This window comes from Mauremys mutica, chromosome 5, assembly GCF_020497125.1.
Source record: "Mauremys mutica isolate MM-2020 ecotype Southern chromosome 5, ASM2049712v1, whole genome shotgun sequence".
Taxonomy (NCBI): domain Eukaryota; kingdom Metazoa; phylum Chordata; order Testudines; family Geoemydidae; genus Mauremys; species Mauremys mutica.
In genome coordinates, this window is record NC_059076.1 from 96,033,354 (window position 1) to 96,054,625 (window position 21,272).

A 21,272-nucleotide genomic window follows, 5' to 3' on the forward strand; every position below is an offset into this window, starting at 1 on the left:
AAAATGTAAGGAATTAATTTCAGTTTCTCACTGACATTAGATGAGACAACACAATTGAAGTCATTGAGCAGTCCCTTGATTTTAGGGGTGTGTGTGAGTGAGAGAGAGAGAGAGAGAGTTCTCCTCTGTGAGCTCCTATTTCCTTCTTTATTCTCCCTTAGACACATTCACACCAAATAAAGGGGCCTTTAACTCAGGAGCTCATTAAACCTATTCCAAGAGTTGACTAGAAGTAGTTGCTAGGAAGTCATATGTTCCTTTACCACAGCTTCAGATCACATTTACTTTTGCAGTAGAGCTAATCAAACATTTTCCAATGTATCATTTTCCCACCGGAAAATGCCATTTTGTCAAGATGGAAACTTCCCGTGGGAACATGTCCATTTTGACGAAACTTCGGTTTGTTTGTTTTTTTTGGGGGGGGGGGAGGGAAGAAAGTGCTTTGTTAAGATTGAAATGTTTCATTTTGATATTTTTTTGGAACTGATTTTCTGTTTCAAAAAACTATTTGTTCAGAAATTTATATTTATAAAAAAAAATCTCAAAATCGAAATGAAATATTTCAATTGACCTGAAAATAACTTTTTATTTTGTTTTTGGAAATTTAGGAACTTTTTTTTTTTGAGATGTTGGAAATTCTGCTTGTCACACAGCTCTACTCTGCAGTGCTTCTAGCCTCCACCTATCTGTGATTTGAGGGTGTAACTAGTTACTCAAACACTGGTCCCATGAGGTACTGTCATTAGACCTCTGTGTTGCCTAATTTGAGATTTTAAATTAGTTTCCTGGCCTTAGTTTTGCATCTTCTGTTTGCAAAGAGTGATTTCAGTTAATACACTCTGTAAACTTGTCATCCATGATGTTGCAGCAATTTAGCAGATTAAAATAATCAGTCTGTGTCTGCAAGAGGCCCCCATTCCAATGGATGTTTGTGCCATTGGTGATTTTGATGCAGTTATAAAATTATAGCAATCTGTGAAATTAAAATGGGAAAATACACTTTGAAAAGAAAGAGAATGTAAAAAAGTTTGAGAAATGTTAAACTCAGTTTCTTAGAGCTAACAGATGAAGTAGCTGATTAAGGTGGTTATGTAATCTAAAATATAGTACTAATATTCGGATATCCTTGAGTAATAGAGATTACTGCTAGCATTTTCTCCTAACTTTTCCTTAAGACATAATGTGCAGGCTGTTCAATGGAATAATTTTACAAACTTTTAATTTGCTTTTGGTTTGTAGTTGACAATGTATGTGCTTGGCTGAAGAGAGAAATAGTTCACTTGTTTGCAAGTTGTCTACTTTCTTCTTTCCTTTCATTTCTGCATTTTGATTTAAAATGACATCTGTGCGCACAACAGTTTTACAAGAAGCAGACATTCTTTGCCTTTGAAACAAAATCTTCAAGTTTTCACTTGCTTCTTATTGGATTGTAAGAACTATCAAAAAGCCTGAGTTAATATAGACTCAAATAATGTCTTTTCTTTAGAAACATGAATCTCAGGAGACTGAAAACTGTGGATCCTTTCGCCTCTAGATTACCAGTTCAAATATGTCCCAAAGTTGTTGCTATCTAATGGCTGTTTAATAGCATATATGACATGAGTTGATGGTCCAAGTTAAATTGCTATTGGACTAGTGCCCACATCACAAAACACCCAGTTAGTACTATTTAGCACCCTTATGGCTGTCTCAGTAGGGACAGATTCAATTCACATTAAACTCTACGGAAGTCTTTCCATTTACTTTAATGGGAGTTGGATCAGGCCCTTATTAGTTGTTGTATCCTTATTGATCTTCTGAAGGTGGTTTCTCTATAGGATGGCTGTGGTGTTTATATGTTGCTTGTAATTACTAGAACTGGGAGCACTGACGGTTGGGAGTCTGAAAGGACAGGAAACAGGAAGGAGGGGTGAGGAGTTGAGGAAGCAGAGTGAGAGCTACAGAGGGTGCAGAAGCAGCTAGGTAAAGAGGTTTCCACTTTAAAAATAAAGTCATGTTGAAGTTTGTTAGTACCTTGCCCAGTTGATACAACAATGACAAAGAACAATGATGGATGTAGGTGGTGAATCTTTGCAGTGAACTGTTATTTCCCATGCTGTATCCAATCTACTGACAAACATAGGACATAAGTATTCAGTGCAACTTTCATGACCATCCTGTTAATATCAGCAGAAGTTGCAAGAATGGGTCAAAGGTAGCATACTGCTTACAATACTTATATTCCCATTAATTTAGTAGATTTATGCATGTTACTAGTAAATAACTTGGTCTCGGTAATAAGGTTTTGCTGAATAAGGCCCCTAATAGTTTAAAATACTAATTTACTTAAGTCTTTCCATTGTGGCACCTGTTTTCTTATCCACTGAGTCAAAGTATATTTTCTGAGTGGGAATTTGCATTGTAAACATAGATGATTTACTTTCCCGCAAGTGAAGGTAATTCTTTGATAATTAACACTGTGCAACCATTGTAAATTACAGTAGGCTTAGTTCTGAGAACATGCTGTCTATGTGTTTTCCTCTCATTAGTCCAAAGAATCTTCAGAGTGACAACTGCATAAAATGTGGCATACGTGCTGATATCATTTTTGAGACATGTTAACCTGCAAAATTAAATATTTCTTGCTCACTTCCTTTTTATATGTTAGGTCCTGTTACTGAAGTCAAAACAGATATATATGTCACCAGTTTTGGACCTGTTTCCGATGTAGAAATGGTATGTACTTCTGGAATTAAAATACCATTTTCTGGTGCTGAGAAACCATTAACCGCAGAAAGGAGTGAATGCTTAATTCATATGACTTTGTACTGTACTGTCAATCATGCAAAGTAGGAAAGATTACCAGCAGCTTAATTTGTAGGCTATAATTAGATAGAGCCGGCCTGATTCTGATCTCACTCAGACTGTTTTTAGAATGGTAGAAAGAATTGACATCAATTACTTTACAACAGATTTATACTGTGTCAGAGCCAACTCGGGCCCAGTGGGGTATCTGAGAGCACTGTACGGAGAGCAGATGATTTCTCTGATGAGGTCACAGAAATGCCTTTCCCCTCCGGAGCTAGCCTTTCTCTGCCTCTCTGGCTTATTAGTATTTATTACTAATGGGTAAATAATGACATTATTCCCCAAATATTTGTTGACATTTTCTCTTCAAATGAATTTGTCGTCCATCTTCATGCCCCTCTTGGCATCACTTTCACTAAACATTCAAGTGAAAGAGTTTTACCAGAAAAAGTGTTTGCAAAAAGTGAATGTCAAGGTGACATGCATGAGTAGTCACAGAAGACAAATGTTAAATGCACACACATTTGTGCCTGAAAGGCTTCCACACTCATTCAAGGCCTGATCCAGAATAAGTCCCATTGACTTCTATGGTGCAAGTCCCAGCCCTTAATAAGGGGAAAAGAAAAACTGTTGTGTGACTTCTGTGGTTAGGCACCACAGCTCAAATTATATAGATATATTGCTAAGCTTTGGAGTAAAGTTTAGACAAGATATTCTTCAAGGGCCTTACGGCTTCTGAATAGCACCTTGCTCATTAAGTGGTTGCACTTGTGCATTAGGGTGCTATTCAGCATGAGTAAGGATATTAGGATCTGCCCCAAGTAAATCTGAGTAATGAATACATTTGAGATAATTAAGTAACACCACAGAAAAGACTGTATTTGTCAACTAAATTATTAATTGTGAATTATTAGCTCAGCTTATTTAATTATACAGCACTATGGGTGTGCTTGGCACTTTACAGGCAACTAAAACTGGCAAATCTCTGCCCCAAGGCGCTAACGATTAAAGGCTCAATTCTACAACTATTACTCACATTGAGTACTTTTTACAGATGCAAGCAGCCTTATAGAGCTCAATGACATAACATTAGATATAATGCAGAATTGCATAGCCATAAACTGAATTAGGCATGATATAGCAAGGGGTGAGAATGAACACAAGGTGGAAGGGGAAGGAGACAAAACAGGACAAAAGCAGTGAAAGATCATGAGATATGCATATTGTTACATACTCCTTCTATACACGAAACAAGTTCCCCAAGCCAAGCCACCACTATCATACAATAAAATTAGGAGCCCAGTCCTATAAATCCTTGCTCATCTGATAGTCATTAATCACATGAGCAGTTCCAGTGATTGTGAGGAGGCCCAATGATTGATTACCTGTGTGAGGAAGGGTTTGCAGGATCAAGTCTCTAATGAGGCCGTTTTACGTTTCATACACTTCTTGGAAAATTCCCAGAAAGAAATTAGATCACAATAATTTTAAGATGTTTTAGCACAAAACTGCAGCTACATAACAGCTAGAGGGGATAGTGTCCTTCACTGGTAAACCAATATTATGTGAGTAAGACGGTGTGCAGGTGCTTTGATATCCCAAGATAAAAAGTACCACGTAAACATTCCTTCCTTCATGCATTCATTAATGTGTGTGTGTTCTTGTTACATATTCATGGCCCTAATCGTGCAAATATTTGTGCACACACTTTATTTTAAGCATGTGAGTAGTCCCATGTTAGTCAATAAATGTTTGCAGGAGCAGGGTTTATTATAGACACTTTTTTTGTAGATGTGACAAAAGAAATATTGATCCCTTTTCAGTAAACCATCTGCTTTTGTCAGCTGAAATTAGATGTATATTTCCTTCTTTGATTTTGGTGAACTTGGGAGAAATAAGAAATCATGTGTCCTTATATTTTTAATCTGTCCAGCTGTAAAAAAATAAAAAAAAAAAATCCATGAATTTTTTTACAGTCCATTGACACTTGTTATCACATTAGTCATTTTGTTTCCAGTTATATGCTAGAGTACAAGCTAATTTGTCTGCTTCCTGCAATTTTATTAGATTATAGTAATTACTCCTGAATGATTAAATATGTATAGCAATTTATTTATATGACTAATGTGGGAAATTAAGGTATTAAGAAAAGCACAATTCGCTTTAATTGGTAGAAATATATTTTGTAGTTGACTTAACAACATTTACTTAGCCACTCATGTGTTTGCCCCTAAGGGATTTTTACAGGAAACATACACATAAAAGTGTAACATTTGTTTTTTCTACAATATACTACAGGAATACACAATGGATGTCTTCTTTCGTCAGACATGGGTGGACAAAAGATTAAAATATGATGGTCCCATTGAAATTTTAAGACTTAATAACATGATGGTTTCGAAAGTGTGGACACCTGACACTTTTTTCAGGAATGGGAAAAAATCCGTCTCGCATAATATGACAGCTCCAAATAAACTCTTTAGAATAATGAGAAATGGCACCATCTTATACACAATGAGGTATTCAGTTTATTTGTTTGGCTTCTTTCAATTACTGTAGAAAAAAGTTATGCTGCCTAGACAAAATCCAAACCAAAGCATATTCAATTTGTTTCATTATAGGCTTACCATAAGTGCAGAATGTCCCATGAGATTAGTGGATTTTCCAATGGATGGTCATGCTTGTCCTCTCAAATTTGGGAGTTGTAAGTTACAATTATGAATTTCTTGTAGCTGTAGTTTTAAAGAATAAAAATTCTTTGTATCATAACTGAGGTTTTTGAATACTAGGCTTGAGCCACACGCTTTATGCATAGAAAAATCCCATTGACTTCCATATGAGTTTTGTTTATATAGGGGCTGCAGAATCAAGCCCATAGTGCTATCAAGGCAGCAAATTGACAAAGGGGCACAGATTCAGATATTAAGTTAAACTCCACCTCTCTGACTGCAAGGATGTTTCAGGGCCTGATCTAACATTCACAGAAGTCCACGGAAAGATTCCCAGGGACTCCAGCAGGCTTTGGCTCAGACCCTTAGTGTCTGATACAGAAAGGAAAGCTTTAGAAATCCAATAGCAGATATCTGTAAGATCTCCTAATTCTTTTTATATTCTCTAATGGTAACATATTGGGCCAGATTCTGTATTGCCTCCATCTTGCATAGGGCACAAGAGTGGGGAGGAGCCAGTCATGGCTCTCTGTTTCTCTGTTGTGCCCCCAGAGCAGTTTTGAGCGGCCTGGGGACCACCTAAGGATTGCTAGAGCACATTACAATCTATCTATTTCCCTGGTCTAACCCCTGGCATGTCCCTGTGCTGCAGTCAGATGTGGACAGTGTGCCTGCAGAGAGCTGTTTGCAGCTCCCTGTTCCCTGAGCCACACTGTTCCCGTGGAAGTTTAGAGCAGTAGAGCAAGTACTCAGGAGCTGGGTCCTAGGACCCAACTGGCAGGGGGTGGGTCTAAGTTTGCATCCCTTTAGTTATGTCTACACAGCCCACACAAGTTCATGGTGGTTCCATATGTATTACATTGATTTTCAATGGGCTTTGTATCAGGACCTTAATATGGAGTGATAAGACATTTTCTGTTTATTCATGCTAACAATATATTGTTTTAGATGCATATCCAAAGAGTGAAATGATTTACACCTGGACAAAAGGACCTGAGCAATCCGTGGAAGTTCCTGAAGAGTCTTCCAGTTTAGTTCAGTATGACCTGCTTGGGCATACTGTGTCCACTGAAACTGTTAAATCTATTACAGGTAAGAATCTTGTCAATGTGAATGAATTTGAGATGCAGAATTAACAATGTAATTTTGTTCTAGCCTTTTCTATAAGGTATGCCATAGCTTTTACTGGCATATTATGTATATGCATATACACACTTAAATCAGAACTCAGGTTTTTGTTCTTCATATTACCACTTGCAGATTCACTACAGTGGAGTTCAAAGTCCCTTCAGAAAGCAAGTATGAAGTCACTAGTCAGAAAGGCTAGATGAATGCATGTAACGATTGCCTAAAATGTAATTTGTAGAGTCAGGAGCCATGTAACTAAGGCTGTTAGAGGCAGGGTCAGTTCCAGGCACCAGCATTCCAAGCTGGTGCTTGGGGCGGCAATCTGCAAGGGGCGGCAGTCCCTGTTGTTCTGCCCCCAAGCAGCGCGCGGAATTGCCGCTGCGGGTGGCGGGGGCAGTCCATGCACCCTTAGGGCGGCAGGCGCCTTTCCGCGGTGGCAGCAATTCAGTGGCAGCTTCTGAATTAGCTGTTTAGCTGTCCGCGAAGGCTTCAGCTAAACATAGAAGCTGCAGCCAAATTGCCGCCGCTGCGGAAACGCGCCTGCCGCCCTAAGGGCGCATGGACTGCCCCTGCTGTCCGCGCCGGCAATTCCGCTCGCTGCTTGGGGCGGCGAAAACTGTAGAGCCGGTCCTGGTTAGAGGCTTTGAAGTCCAGCTATAAAAGTACTTTCTCGATGCTCTGTGTGTATTATATGGGGAAATACTTGCTTTTGTTTGGCAATGCAAAAATTCAGAATAGAAATACAACATGCAGAATATGTTGTTAAAGTAATAAATTAGAACTCTGTTCAGATTAGCTTAGTGGTAATCACAACTGAGCCTATGCTGCTATTTGTGCTACTAACATTTCTACTAAGGCAAGTGACAGTAACAAGGTAGCCCCCGTAAGTGAAATCTCACTGGTTAGCTGTTTTATTAAATTTATTTTTAAAATATTATGTATTGTTGGTTTGTTACAAAATTACATTACTAAATCCTTGATGTTTGGTACTGTAAAATGAAATCCTGTGGCAGGATAAGACAAAATTAAACAACAGATTGAGGAAATGTATTTGACAGATTTCTCTATTTTTTATTTCAAGATAAAACTATTTTCTTAATATCTCTGGATATTATTAGCATGAGATGTTGTTGATTATCCATAAGATAAGAAGACAAACCAGATCACTTCCCTGCCACTCGCCCCCACTTCCCCCAAAACAAACAAACAAACAAAACCACAAAACACCAGTTTCTGGAGACCTCTTGCAGTCTAAGCTTGTTATATTAGTTTGTCTTCAGAACACTAGAGATGCATGGAGTAAAATCCTGTCCCTGTAGAAGTCAATGGGATTTTTGCCATTCACTTCAAGGGGCCAGGATTTCACCTGTGGTGAAGACTGGATTTCAAAGCCATTTATTCTGTACTAGATTGTTTGTGTTACTTTCCCTGTAATTAAATTCTGTATTCAAATTTAGGCTTTTTGACGGGGCCAGCTGTGATATCATTAATTAATACTGTAGTTTCTAGCAGAAGACTCTGAATTTTCATGACTCCGTGTTTTTGTGTGTGTGTGTGTGTGTCTATATGGGTGGTGACTGGTGGAGCCACTCTACCACTACAATGGAAATCCTTGGGTTTTTTTGGAGGGGAATTTCCATTGAATGGAATGAGAAGATTGTGCATAGTCCTATTTTGGGAAGAAAGTGGCACAGGAGCCTTCGCTGATCTCCTCTGCAGGATCTAGGACAGTCTTGGGACCTAATCTTGCAAACTTTTTTCTCTTGTGAGTAGTCATGACTCACTGAAATAACCTAATTGATTTCAAATAAGTAAGAGTTCATGCCCCCTGAGGAGGCCTGCTCCAAACTGGACTGTCCCTGCTCTTCTTGGCCTGGCCTGGTCTCGTTTGTGGTCTCCATTCCCTATCGTAGATGCATAGATTCCAATGCCAGAAGGGTCCATTGTGATCATCTAGTCTGACCTCCTGTATAATGCAGGCCATAGAGCTTCCCCAAAATAATTTCTATCAAACTGGGGGTTGGAAGCCTAGAAACACTGGCATTGCCATACTGGATCAAATCAGGTCCATCTGGTTCAGCATCCTGTTTTTGACAGTGGTCAATACCAGATGCTTCAGAAATAGGTACATGAAATCCCAGAATGGACAACGTAGACTAACCCGCCCATGATGGAATATTTTTCCTAACTCCTGTCAGTCAGTGGTTGGTTTATGCCCTAGAGGATGAGAGTTTATAATCTATATCTATCTATTTATATATACAATTATCCTATCAAATATAACTGTGAATGTTTGAAGGCTCAGTTTACCCTTCCTTTCCCATTCATTGTTTTATACACCTCTGTCATAGTGATAAAAGTACAAACAACAGTGTCATTCTAAAGCTAAAGTTAAAATAATTCCTGCTGTACTGCTATTTACATGACTTTCTGAGACTGGTTTTTAAACATTATTGTAAATCTCTTTCTCTCCAGTCATTTTGTTTTCCAAATCCCCATAGTTCTGAAGTACACCATGTTAGGTGAGAGTGGGTCTGATCCAAATGGGAAGATTCCCATTGACTTCAATGGCAGGATAAGACCCACCGTTTGCATTTCATTCTGAATATTTCTCACACTTTTAATAATGATGGCCACCTCATGTAGTGGTTGTCAGACTAAATTAACTGATACCAGTAAAGAATTTTAAAGGCATTATGTAAGTACAGAGTATTTATTTATTCATTCACTGTTTAATTATGACAGCAGTACTAGAATGGAAACACCTTCTGAAATGATTACAAGTTTCCATATAAACTAATAGGTATCATAAGGTAGTACCTAGATATTATAGTATGGTGTCTATGTACAGTGAAATGGATATTGCAGATGCCACAGCTGGATAGATGGTAAATAGATGCCTTGTATGCCTTGAGAGTGTTTTCTTCTTGAGATGGCAAAAGAACTCTTAAATAGCACTTAAACCATAAAAGGCAATCCAACATTACCTATTAATTTATAGTCTTTTATATTATGTCTCCAGAATGGCATTGTAAGGTCATATTACTTTTCATTTTGTTTGATATCATACTTCCTTTCCTTCTTGTTTCCCAAGCAACACATCTTTCAGTGCTTGTGTTGCTAAACTCTGAAGATAATATTTTCATATCTAATTCTGGTTGGCTGTCAGAAACATGGTTATTGTGCAAAATTGCATACAGGGTCAGAAGCATATTTGCCTTTTGCTTTATTTTATAGGTGAATATGTTGTTATGACAGTTTACTTCCACCTCAGACGGAAAATGGGTTATTTTATGATTCAGACATATATCCCATGCATTATGACTGTGATCCTCTCGCAAGTGTCATTTTGGATAAATAAGGAATCTGTTCCAGCTAGAACCGTATTTGGTAATTATAATCTCTTTCTTCTTCTTTTTTCCCATTTAATTATGCTTCCTCCTCTAAATCATTTTTACTAGAATAATCCTCATTATGGGACAGAATATGCATACTTTCTCTAAAGCAGTGCTGCTAACATGAGAAAATAAATTAAGTTTAAAGGCAGATTGGCCTTCATTTACTATCTGCCTAATTATAAATATTAGGAATATGTAACTTGGATCACTGGACTGTGGAGGGAAACTTGGAATATTTAACTTGGAGGGGAATATGGTTGATTGTAGCAGGGTTAAATTTATTGGGACCAATCCCTTTACCATTGAAGCAAATGGGAAAACCCCCATATCCAAATCAGGCCCTCAGCCTGCAGAAGGGACAGTTTTACCCTCAGGTGTATGTTCCTGGCTCTTCTTAGAGTAACTCCAACTGAAGTGTCATTGAACTAATTTTTCTGGAATTGCGTATTTGTGTGCACATATCTCGGGCACAAGTCTCACTAACATCAGTGGAGTTTTGTCTGAGTAAGGAATTTAGGTTTAGGTCATGTACTTGCAGTGAAACTGTCTCTTTTCTCCTGCTGCCTCCATGAAAATGAACCGAAAGAGCAACTAGGCAAACGATCAGAAAATATTAAAGTGACACACGTTAAAATACAATTTGAAAAGAGATGCTACAATGAACACTGAAAACGAAACCAACAAATGTGTGGAAGACAAAATGTATGAAACCAAGCTGGTTCCTAACAAAGGAATGGAAAAAACAAGCATGGTTAAAGCAATCTTGTAAAGTGACTCTATAACGTATTGTATTTTGAAGTGAGATTAATCAGCTGGAGAGTATTCAGCCAAAATTTGTATTATATATAGATTTAAAAGAATAATAATACTACAAGTTAATACTTCTAAGTGACAGCTCAACCAACACGCAAGCAAAGACTGTCCAGCATCAAAAAAAAGACCTGGATAACAACCAGTAATGAAAAAAAACCACACCAAATCGAATGACAACCTTAAATTAGACAGGGAAGGTATACAAGAGGTGGGTCAATTCACATACATTGGCAGTAACGTGCAAGGCAATGGGGATGTCCAGATGGAATTGTCTGGGGGCCTGGCTGGACATCGCTGGTGACGTAGCATCCCTTCCCCCAATACAGAAACCAACAACTATGTTATTTTGATAGAAGTGTCGCTTAGGTACTTATCTAGGGTGGATATGGTATTGTAAAGTGATAGCCAAGTATGCTAATGCAAGATTTTTGTACCCATGTCTAAACAACATTTTGCACAAGTGAAAAGGCCACAAAAATGTACTTAAGTTGTCAAGACAAGTCTGAAAGAAAAATTGCCAATAAAATGGGATTTCAACAATTTATTTTATAAGACAGAAACAAATCTTAGTCATATGAAAGGTTTCTTTGACACGTTATTGAGGCTCATTACTTAAAGAATGTTGGCCTCATGTTTTGTATTGATAAATACATAAGTTATTTATTGACACAAAAGTTTTAAACATTCATTATAATAGAAGCCAGGTATACTATTGAACACCATGGTGTTAATAAAACACTAATAGCCAATGGACACCCTCTCAGTGATGGGCAATATGACATTATATATGTGGGTCTATCCTTTGTCAATATATTTGCCATATGCAACATGTCTATCTGAGCCATCTATAGTCTCAGACTCATCTGAATCATAGAATATCAGGGTTGGAAGGGACCTCAGGAGGTCATCTACTCCAATCCCCTGCTCAAAGCAGGACCAATCCCTAACTAAATCATCCCAGCCAGGGCTTTGTCAAGCCTGACCTTAAAAACCTCCAAGGAAGGAGATTCTACCACCTCCCTAGGTAACCCATTCCAGTGCTTCACTACCCTTCTAGTGAAAAAGTTTTTCCTAATATCCAACCTAAACCTCCCCCACTGCAACTTGAGACCATTACTCCTTGTTCTGTCATCTGCTGCTACTGAGAACAGTCTAGATCCATCCTCTTTGGAACCCCCTTTCAGGTAGTTGAAAGCAGCAATCAAATCCCCCCTCATTCTTCTCTTCTGCAGACTAAACACTCCCAGTTCCCTCAGCCTCTCCTCATAAGTCATGTGCTCCAGCCCCCTAATCATTTTTGTTGCCCTCCACTGGACTCTTTCCAATTTTTCCACATCTTTCTTGTAGTGTGGGGCCCAAAACTGTACACAGTACTCCAGATGAGGCCTCACCAATGTCAAATAGAGGGGAATGATCACGTCCCTCGATCAGCTGGCAATGCCCCTACTTATACAGCCCAAAATGCTGTTAGTTTTCTTGGCAACCAGGGCACGCTGTCAACTCATATTCAGCCTCTCATCCACTGTAGCCCCTAGGTCCTTTTCTGCAGAACTGCTGCCTAGCCATTCGGTCCCTAGTTTGTAGCAGTGCATGGGATTCTTCTGTCCTAACTGTAGGACTCTGCACTTGTCCTTGTTGAACCTCATCAAATTTCTTTTGGCCCAATCCTCTAATTTGTCTAGGTCCCTCTATCCCACCCCTACCCTCCAGCAATCTACCACTCCTCCCAGTTTAATGTCATCTGCAAACTTGCTCAGGGTGCAGTCCACACCATCCTCCAGATCATTAATGAAGATACTGAACAAAACTGGCCCCAGGACCGACCCTTGGGCACTCCACTTGATACCAGCTGCCAACTAGACATGGAGCCATTGATCACTACCTGTTGAGCCTGATGATCTAGCCAGCTTTCTATCTGGATCCACACTGGCAACTTTCTCACCATAAGTAAGCCTGTGTGCACTCCATGCTCTGTCTTGAGCAACTGTAGTTTTTTACATCCCATATAATGAATTCCAGGAGTGCTTCGGTGTCTGTGTCATTAGTGTTGGTTAAATGTGTCCACCCTTGTCATGTTGCCAGTAATTTCCAATTGGGGAAGGGATGTCAGGCTGAGCTTCCATGTCATGGTTCTAGATAAGGGTCTGGTAATTTGCATGCTTGGTATGTTGCAGAAGACTACTATAAATTTGGGGAAGGCCTTGTTCCAGGCCTGATTGCAACAGAAAAGCTTATATCGTACACTATTTACATCCACTGAGTTAGCTGTTGGGTCATAGAGAAGGATTACTAGAAGTTCTACTGATTTCAGTTGTGCAGGAATATACACTATTATATATACATTATATACACTATAATGCCAAAATTAGTAAGGCTTCTAATTTTTTTTTTCCTGACAAGCTTCCATGGTTTTAGTCTACCAACTTCTGCCAGACTGCTGGTTGAATTACACCCAGTCAGCATATGTACTGCTGGCAACATTCTGCATAGTTGTTGGCCAAATTGAGCTGCTATTGTGTGGGTTGGTATAAACCTGGATTTATCTTTCATACCAGTATGAACCGAAGGTCTTGAGCTATTTACTTTTGAATAAAATGTACACAGAGAACTGCAACGTCAGTGTCTAGAGATCACACCACTACATAAGGGTATTCTTGTGAAACGTGCAACATGAGGTTGAGGTTGAGCCTGAGTATCTGTTTTTTCATGCAATGAGAACAGATATTTTTGATCCACAACTCCATCTGAAGTGACCATGCAAGCAACGAGGCCATCCTGGAATCTACCTGCAATAACCATTTTCTGAGCTGGGATGAGTAAAGTTTCTGCCATATCACACCATGAGTCTGACAAAAATATTACCAGATGTGCTTTATTCTTGGGATTTCCAATGAACTGCTCCACTGCTTTAGGATGGGTGTTTTGGAATCATGGATTTTGACTTCATTCCTTTGTGAGGATTGCTTTTGTGCACTCAAAAGCTTTACTTGAATCTTTGACATCATATTGTATTTGATCAACATATACTCTTTTGCGGCTCTCAAAGCTCTGTAGAGGCTGGTGTACTATTCTGAAATTCAATTCAGCAAGTTCTGCAAAGCTAGTTGCACCTCCTTGTGTGACCATTTGTATAACAGCTATATTTTCCAAGCTGAGGGCATGTTGGATACATTGACTCTGTTTCTTTTTCTAATTCAGGCAATTACTCATTCTTTGCCGTTTTTGTTCAGGGTACCATCAGAATGTGCTAGAGCATATGGAACTGTGGCAAACACATGTGTGAAAACTTCCTTCAGATTAATCTCTATTGTTTGTGCAGCTACTACAGGGTGGCTAACAACTCCCTGTCTGCAATCACTACTAACTTCAGATTTGATCTTTTTCTTAGTGATGCAAATGTCTTGATTGTTGAGCTTGTGCAGTGATTCAAAGAATCCAGTGATATTTGAATTTAATCTGTCTTCTACAAACTGTTTCATTGCTTTGATTCCTGTATCATTCTTAGTAACAAGCTGGGTGGCAACCTCTGCGCAATGCAGCAATGCAGTTGCAATGTTGGTGAGTCTGTTAAGTCAGCATTCAAATCAAATAGCTTTGTCATGGAGCTGGTGATGATGTGAACAACCTTATCTACATCTCCTTCATCATGTTGCATGTCCTCCTTGTGTTTTCCTTCTGAAACATATGAGTCTGCCTTATCACACATTACTTTCATGGAAGCTGTGATAGCTGAGTGCTTATGAGCAGCGATGAACCATCTAGCCAAGGCTCCTGGTTTCAAAATAAAACCCCATATACTCGCATCTACTTTACTCTCACAGTTTACTCTTTGTTTGAGTGCCATGTCTGTCCATACTTTGCTGAATTTATTGCTAGACTGAGCCACAGCATGATTTCCATGCACAGACTGCTCATGAACTTTGATGTTCCAAAATTGCAGACTTTGTGCAATACATCCTGTGCATTCTTGAAGGCATCACGGAGCCGGGAAAGTGTTGCTGCCACATTTTGACATTCTTGGAGCTTGCTGTTGGTGACGTCTACATCACAGTCGCTCTCATTGTCTTGTACCCACTTACAAAATGTTATCCACTGCAGTCTGGACAAAGCCTCTACATCAAGGTTGTGGGCTCTTACTCCACGGTGGTATGATTTGCCGTTAAGTACGTTGCTTGCTGTCTTGCTACCATACACCTGCGATTCTGTGAGATTGTCTTCAAGGCCACTGTCTTCATACTTCTTTCCAATTACAGTAAGAAATGTCTGCTGTGTGGAATCTACCCTTCTTAAGATTGTTTTCTGAAATTCCTTTGGGCTCCTCCACTGGCTCTCTCTTTGGCCTTACAATATATAGCCCCGTCAAATATTGGGACACTGTAATCTTGGCCAAGAGTCCTGGACATCTTGCTGACATTCTTCATTACAGTAAAAACTGTACTCAGTTCAGCAGGTGGTGCTGGCAGCATCGGGCAGTAGCCAATAGATGTGATGGTTGGTGTGGCAGAAGAAATCATCACATTAAAAGCTGTCCATCCTGGTATTTGCTGAGCATTCACCTTTTCAAATTTGCCTCAGATAGTTTGGTTGGGAAGCATCTTAGAATTATCCATTGTAGATCAAAGCTGATGGCTTGTTGGAATGTCTCAACATCAGTATATCAATTACTGTTTACTTCCCCCACAAGATTAGGTCATTACCCATGAGGATTGCACTCCAGTATGTCTTGGAACATTGCAGGAGCTTCAGGTGATTGTCTTTACGGTGCTGTTTTTTTGTTTGAGCCTGAGCTGCCACTGTGCAAAAGCTGCCTTCTGGAATAGAAGGGGTCTGATAGACTACCATATCGAGCTCAAATTAAAACACCCTTTGCCTATGTTTTATAATTGTAAAACATGATGTTGAAATAAGCTAATTTTTTTTAGAAATTACGTGGTATAAGCAAATCATAAATTACACATATAGACAAAACAAGCAGAGAACATATTTAAATAAATTTTACCATAATGAAATCAATATAGGATAAAATTAGTATGTAATTATACACATGTTAAGAGAGAGTCATTACGTTGACTGTTTCAAGAAATTTGTGAAGGCAATTTGACACAACTTCATAAAAAAAATCCCTAATTCTCAGTCACCACTGCATATACCACATCTCCCCCGCCCTAAAAATCACATGTGAGGGTTAATCCCCACATTAAAATGCATTAAACTCGTGTGTGTGTGTGTGTGGTTGCTATGAATTTCAAATACAGGCAGCATTTTCCATGTGGGCCCCCCAACTAAAAATAATGTCATGAATTGGCTAGATAACACAGCTGCAGTAACAATCTTAAACAAGATTTAGCCATTGAAAATCTACAACTTAAAGACCAAACTATGAATCATCAACTGAAATATTATGATTTGAAAGCTAGAAATCCACCAGAGATATAGACAGATGTCCAAATGCTTCAGGAAAATACTAAGTATGAAACTGAATTAATTTAAAACAAATGCTGAGATTCCTCAGAGTTCTGCAACTCCTTATTTCCAAAGTTATCCAGAAAAGAAGATGAAAATATCTAGGACACGTGTTAAGAATAATCCAAAACATCTGCCATGGTAGGTGTGCAATTGGGCAGCTGGAGGAACATCTGACAGGAGTCAATTGAAAGAATCCCTCTGTCAACCATTACTCTGAGAGGGAAAATGTGTAGATTTAACAACATAGAGGACGTGAAAAGAGCAGCCCAGGATAGACAGGGATGGTGGAGCCTAAGTTCATGGCCTAAGCAGCATCTCATGGATGATGTTGGAAGGATTTAGATTCACAAGTTTTACAGTCAAAGGCTACGTTTTATCACTTAAAATAAAGCAGCGCCTATTTGTTTTAGCACAGCAGTCTAAAAATTCTCTAAGTATACACTCTCCATTTTAGCTGCAAATAAAGGAACAAATGATGGCAGCCAGTCCAAAAAGCTAACAGAATGTTAGGAACCATTCGGCAAGGCATAGACAGAAAATATAATGCCACTATATAAATCCATGATATGCCCACAGCTAGAATATTGTATGCAGTTCTGGTCACCTCATCTCAAAAAAAGATATCTTAGAATTGGAACAAGTACAGAGAAGGGAAACAAATTGATTAGGGTTATGGAACAGCTTCCATATGAAGAGAGATTAAAAAAGACTGGGACTGTGCATCTTGGAAAAGAGATGATTAAGGAAGGAAGATATGATAGAGGTCTATAAAATCATGAATGTTGTGGAGAAAGTTAATACAGAAGTGTTGTTTACCCCTATACATAATACAAGAACCAGAGGTCACCCAGTGAAATTAACAGGCGGAGGTTTAAAACAAACATAAGGAAGTACTTCTTACAGATACACAGTGAACCTGTGGAACCTGTTGCCAGGGAATGTTGTAAAGGGCAAAAGTATAACTGGGTTAAAAAAAAAGAATTAGATAATTGGCCTCAGTGAGTTCTGAGCTTGCATTAATGCTAGTTACCATGGGGGGGGGGGCGCGGGACAAAGCTCACAGTTTTTAGGGGCCAGTTCTATAGATCTATAGAGTTGAGTTCTGCAAGCCCGCCCACAGAAATTATGCTGCCTTGTATGGCTCACATCCTATACTAGCCAAACCTATTGTAATACTGATAAGTAACAGAAACATGCACAGTAGTAAGTCAGATTTGTGTTGTTATTGTATAAGTTTGGTGCCAAAATCTTACAATAAACTATGTACAAAAGATCTGATTTTTACATATTGAGTTTGGGATTCTATAGACGAGGTGGAGTTTTGGAGAGCTGCTGCCTGGTGGATATGGGAGATCAGTGTCCCTTAGGAAAGGGGGAGAAATAATCTGCATAGTTTTAGGGGGGTTACGTTTTTGCTTAATATGATGATTCTTTTTTAAAAAAATGCTTATATGTGCATCTGCTTGGAAATGCACAGGTGTGTTTAGGGGTCATGTCTGCTAGCATTTTAATAGAACATAATTTGCAGTCTGGAAAGTTAGCCTATGACACACATAAACATAAGGAGCAGTTAGGGGCTGGGATATTTTTGAAATATCTTAAAAGCTTATAATACAGAAAATTGCATCTGATACTTTGAAAACATTCTGGGGAAGAACTTCTGCCCCATCAACACCATTTTATTTTATTTATTTTATTATGTTTTCCCCCTTCTCAGCATCACTAAGCTCTCCCAATTGTAGATTGGCTGCTTAGTTCAGAACTTACCCATTGTGCCACTGACGTCCTCGGGTAATTTAATAGCTACTAGCTTTTCAATCTCTCCCCCCAAATAGGAGAGGTATGATTCTGGGAAATAATTGACAAATCACTCCAGCATTAAGTGGTGTCTTCTTGAGGAGGACTCTGACCAATGCATGTTTAAGAAAGGTCAGCACCTTCTGCTGCTAACCAACACATTAATAATGCCATCAGTAAAGACATATCAGCTAAACTACTGGGTCTTGGAAAACAGAGTCATCTTCTTTAGAAACAACGTTTTCCATAGGAATTTCTTTATTAGCTAAATTACTTTAATTAGCCTGAGACAATCCCATCACCCACATCAGTATGTCCACCATCACCTTTATGAGGAAGACTCCTGCAAGCTCACAATGAACTGTATTTATCTTGTTGGGTTTGACTTGGAGTTAACTTCCCTCCCTTTCCATGAACCTGCTATTTTTCTTTTTACTCTCGTGCAACAGGGCAACCTTTCTAGGTTCCTTATTCAACCTGTTATACAACCTGCATTGGTGGCCTCCTTGTGTTCTCCAAAGACCCTATATAGTTTTATCTGGATGAAGCATTTATGTATTAGATTCCCATACTGCTAGTGTCACAGATTTACTTTTCAAAAGAAATGGGGCCAACCAACATGAGCTCAGGAATTTCAATATCCATTAAAATCTTTATCTTCAAATAGAATCATTCATTTTACACGGTGAGAAATTCTTAATGTATGAACCACACACCAAGCCAAATTTGGTACAGATTTTTGTTTTCATAAGTAGAGTAAAGAGTAATCACGGAGTTTTCTTTTGGATTATCCTGTTAAAACTTAAGCAGCATATTCATAGTACAATAAGTATATCTTGTGTTGGAAGAAAGGGAATTTTTTTGAGGCATGAACAGTGCTTGCAGTACTTTACATAACATAAGAAAGCAAGTTTACAACTTAGTTTTATACTATATGTGTTTACTTCATTGTAATACCTGAAATGCAGTTTTTGAGTTCAGCTGAGACCTTCATGCATGCAGATTTTAATTAAAAGTGTTCTCTTTCAGATGAAAATATCTGAGTTTCATCTCCATACTTCTAGCAGAAAGATAAGGTTGTGGGTGCCTTGTTAAATAACAAAGTTGCCAGCCTGACAATGCTCCAATTTTTTTGAGCACCAAAATAAATTGTTTTCTTTTAATCTTAATGGTGCTATTTCTACTTGGATTATCAGTAGAATAGGGGAAAAACACACGTTTGATGGAGATGCTGAAGATAATTTGATATTTTTCTTCTTTAGCCTGAGTACAGTACTGTATATTACAATATAATGCTTCTAAAAGGAAATATCTACCGAATACTAACCCACAGCATGAAATTATATAACATACAATTCCTATATAAAAATATATGTAGAAAAAATGCTGATAAGTGGAAGCACAAAAGTTTTATTGCTGTGAGTTTCAAATTACCTACACAATTCACACATGGGGCTTTTCACGTGGCTATGCATTCCCTCTAAGGAGCATTAACACTTTTTTGGTATTTATACAGTATAAACTGCATATATATATATAGAATTCATTGTGGTGATTGGTAGTATGTTGTCAGAAGCCAGGGTTTAATGCATTATTCATGAGTGGCAAGCCCTTGTATTAAGTATAAAATGCATAAATCTCCATATGAGGTAATTGTCTTCCTCCTCCTGTCAGATAAATTCCTTTTCTGCATAATGAAGCACAATCATATTTTTATGTTTACCTTTAGGGTCCACCTATTTTGCCCCTAATTTCCTCTTAGAAGTTCCATGTTGAGGAAACTCATCAATGTGGATGATAACAGCTGCAAACAAATCAAAACACCTCAGCCCATAAAGGACCTCATTTTGCAGTCTTTACTCAGGCAAGTCTCCTATTGGCTTCAAGTGGAGTTTTGCCAGAATAAAAACTGGAAGATCAGGTCCAATCACTGTTTCCGTTCACCCACAGACCTTGAGAGCAAGACACAGGCCTCTCTTTTCATGAGGGATTGAGAGATCTTGTTCTTCACACATTTTACTAGCATGGGAGTATTAGTCTCAACTTGGGATCTGAATTGAGATCCTCTAATGGCATTAGAGTTACGTTATCCCTGGACTGCAAGGTCAAGCTCAGTACAGCAGTGTTTTCTCACAAATTGTTGTTGCCTATTTTGCTTTAAAACTATAAGGATCACTAGTGCTATTTTAAAAAATTTGAATATTCCTTTCTCCTCATTATTCATTGGCAAGATGATTTAAGTGGCATATTCAGTTAAATGATGATTATCTTGAGATCTGCAATTTAATTGCATTTTTTGATGTTATTAGGTTTTGCAATCCCAGATGGAAAACTACTAGATGGTTTTGATTTTTCTTTTTTTTATTTGCATTCTGATCTACATGGATAGAGCAATTAATTTTGCTTTGTTTCTTTGCTTTGAAGGAATAACGACAGTTTTGACAATGACAACATTGAGCATCAGTGCAAGGCATTCATTGCCAAAAGTATCCTATGCCACTGCCATGGACTGGTTCATAGCTGTCTGCTTTGCCTTTGTGTTCTCTGCTCTTATTGAGTTTGCTGCTGTCAACTATTTTACTAACGTTCAAATGGAAAAGGCCAAAAGGAAGACAGTGAAATCCCTCCTTGAATTTCCAGTCATGCCGGTGAAGCGAGAACAGTGCACAGAAGAGGCACTCATGGTATTTTATTTATTTATCTGTTGTTTGTTATACTGTTTTTAGGACTATATACACTTGTTTATGAGTCCAGTGCATGACAAATAGTTGACAATGTATTTATAGGGTCATGTAAGAGAACATTGTAAGGGATAAATCCTGGTCCTATTGAGGGCTTTTTCCCATTGTCATAAATGGGACCAGGACTTGGTTCTCTTAGGATCTTTCCATACTGTCCATTTTGATTAACGAATTATACCTTCCAGATAGAGGTCCTAATCTTGGTGAAATAGAGTGAAGACAAAAGTAGAATATTTAACAACACATGTAGCTTATATTTATCCATCTGAGAAGAGTGGGCCAGACTGCATCCTCCTCATGGGAGGGAGCTAAGCTAGAAGGTTCTCCTCGTGGGGTTTCCTCCCAAGTCATTCTATTGTGTCACTTTCACTCCACCTCCCTGTTGCCCAGGCTGTGTGTCCAGTCCACAAAATCTACAGATCCCAGGGCACCAGAGAAGACTGGGATAATCTACATGGAGGCTTGATGCCTTT

At 38.6% G+C, this 21,272-nt stretch overlaps 1 protein-coding gene across 3 annotated transcripts in view; it reads left to right on the forward strand.

Annotated features, from left to right (window-relative positions):
- GABRA4 (gamma-aminobutyric acid type A receptor subunit alpha4) overlaps positions 1–21,272 on the forward strand; it is a 60,424-nt gene that overhangs the window by 10,053 nt on the left and 29,099 nt on the right. For 2 of the 3 annotated variants that reach the window (XM_045018791.1, XM_045018789.1), the window contains exons 3-8: positions 2,648–2,715; positions 5,086–5,306; positions 5,409–5,491; positions 6,405–6,548; positions 9,822–9,974; positions 20,483–20,742. In XM_045018791.1, coding sequence (XP_044874726.1) covers positions 2,713–2,715; positions 5,086–5,306; positions 5,409–5,491; positions 6,405–6,548; positions 9,822–9,974; positions 20,483–20,742 — 864 coding nt within the window. In that variant the 5' untranslated portion in view covers positions 2,648–2,712. Of the gene's footprint in view, positions 1–1,909; positions 1,963–2,647; positions 2,716–5,085; positions 5,307–5,408; positions 5,492–6,404; positions 6,549–9,821; positions 9,975–20,482; positions 20,743–21,272 lie in introns of those variants that run through there. The other variant, XM_045018790.1, reaches the window with a different exon arrangement.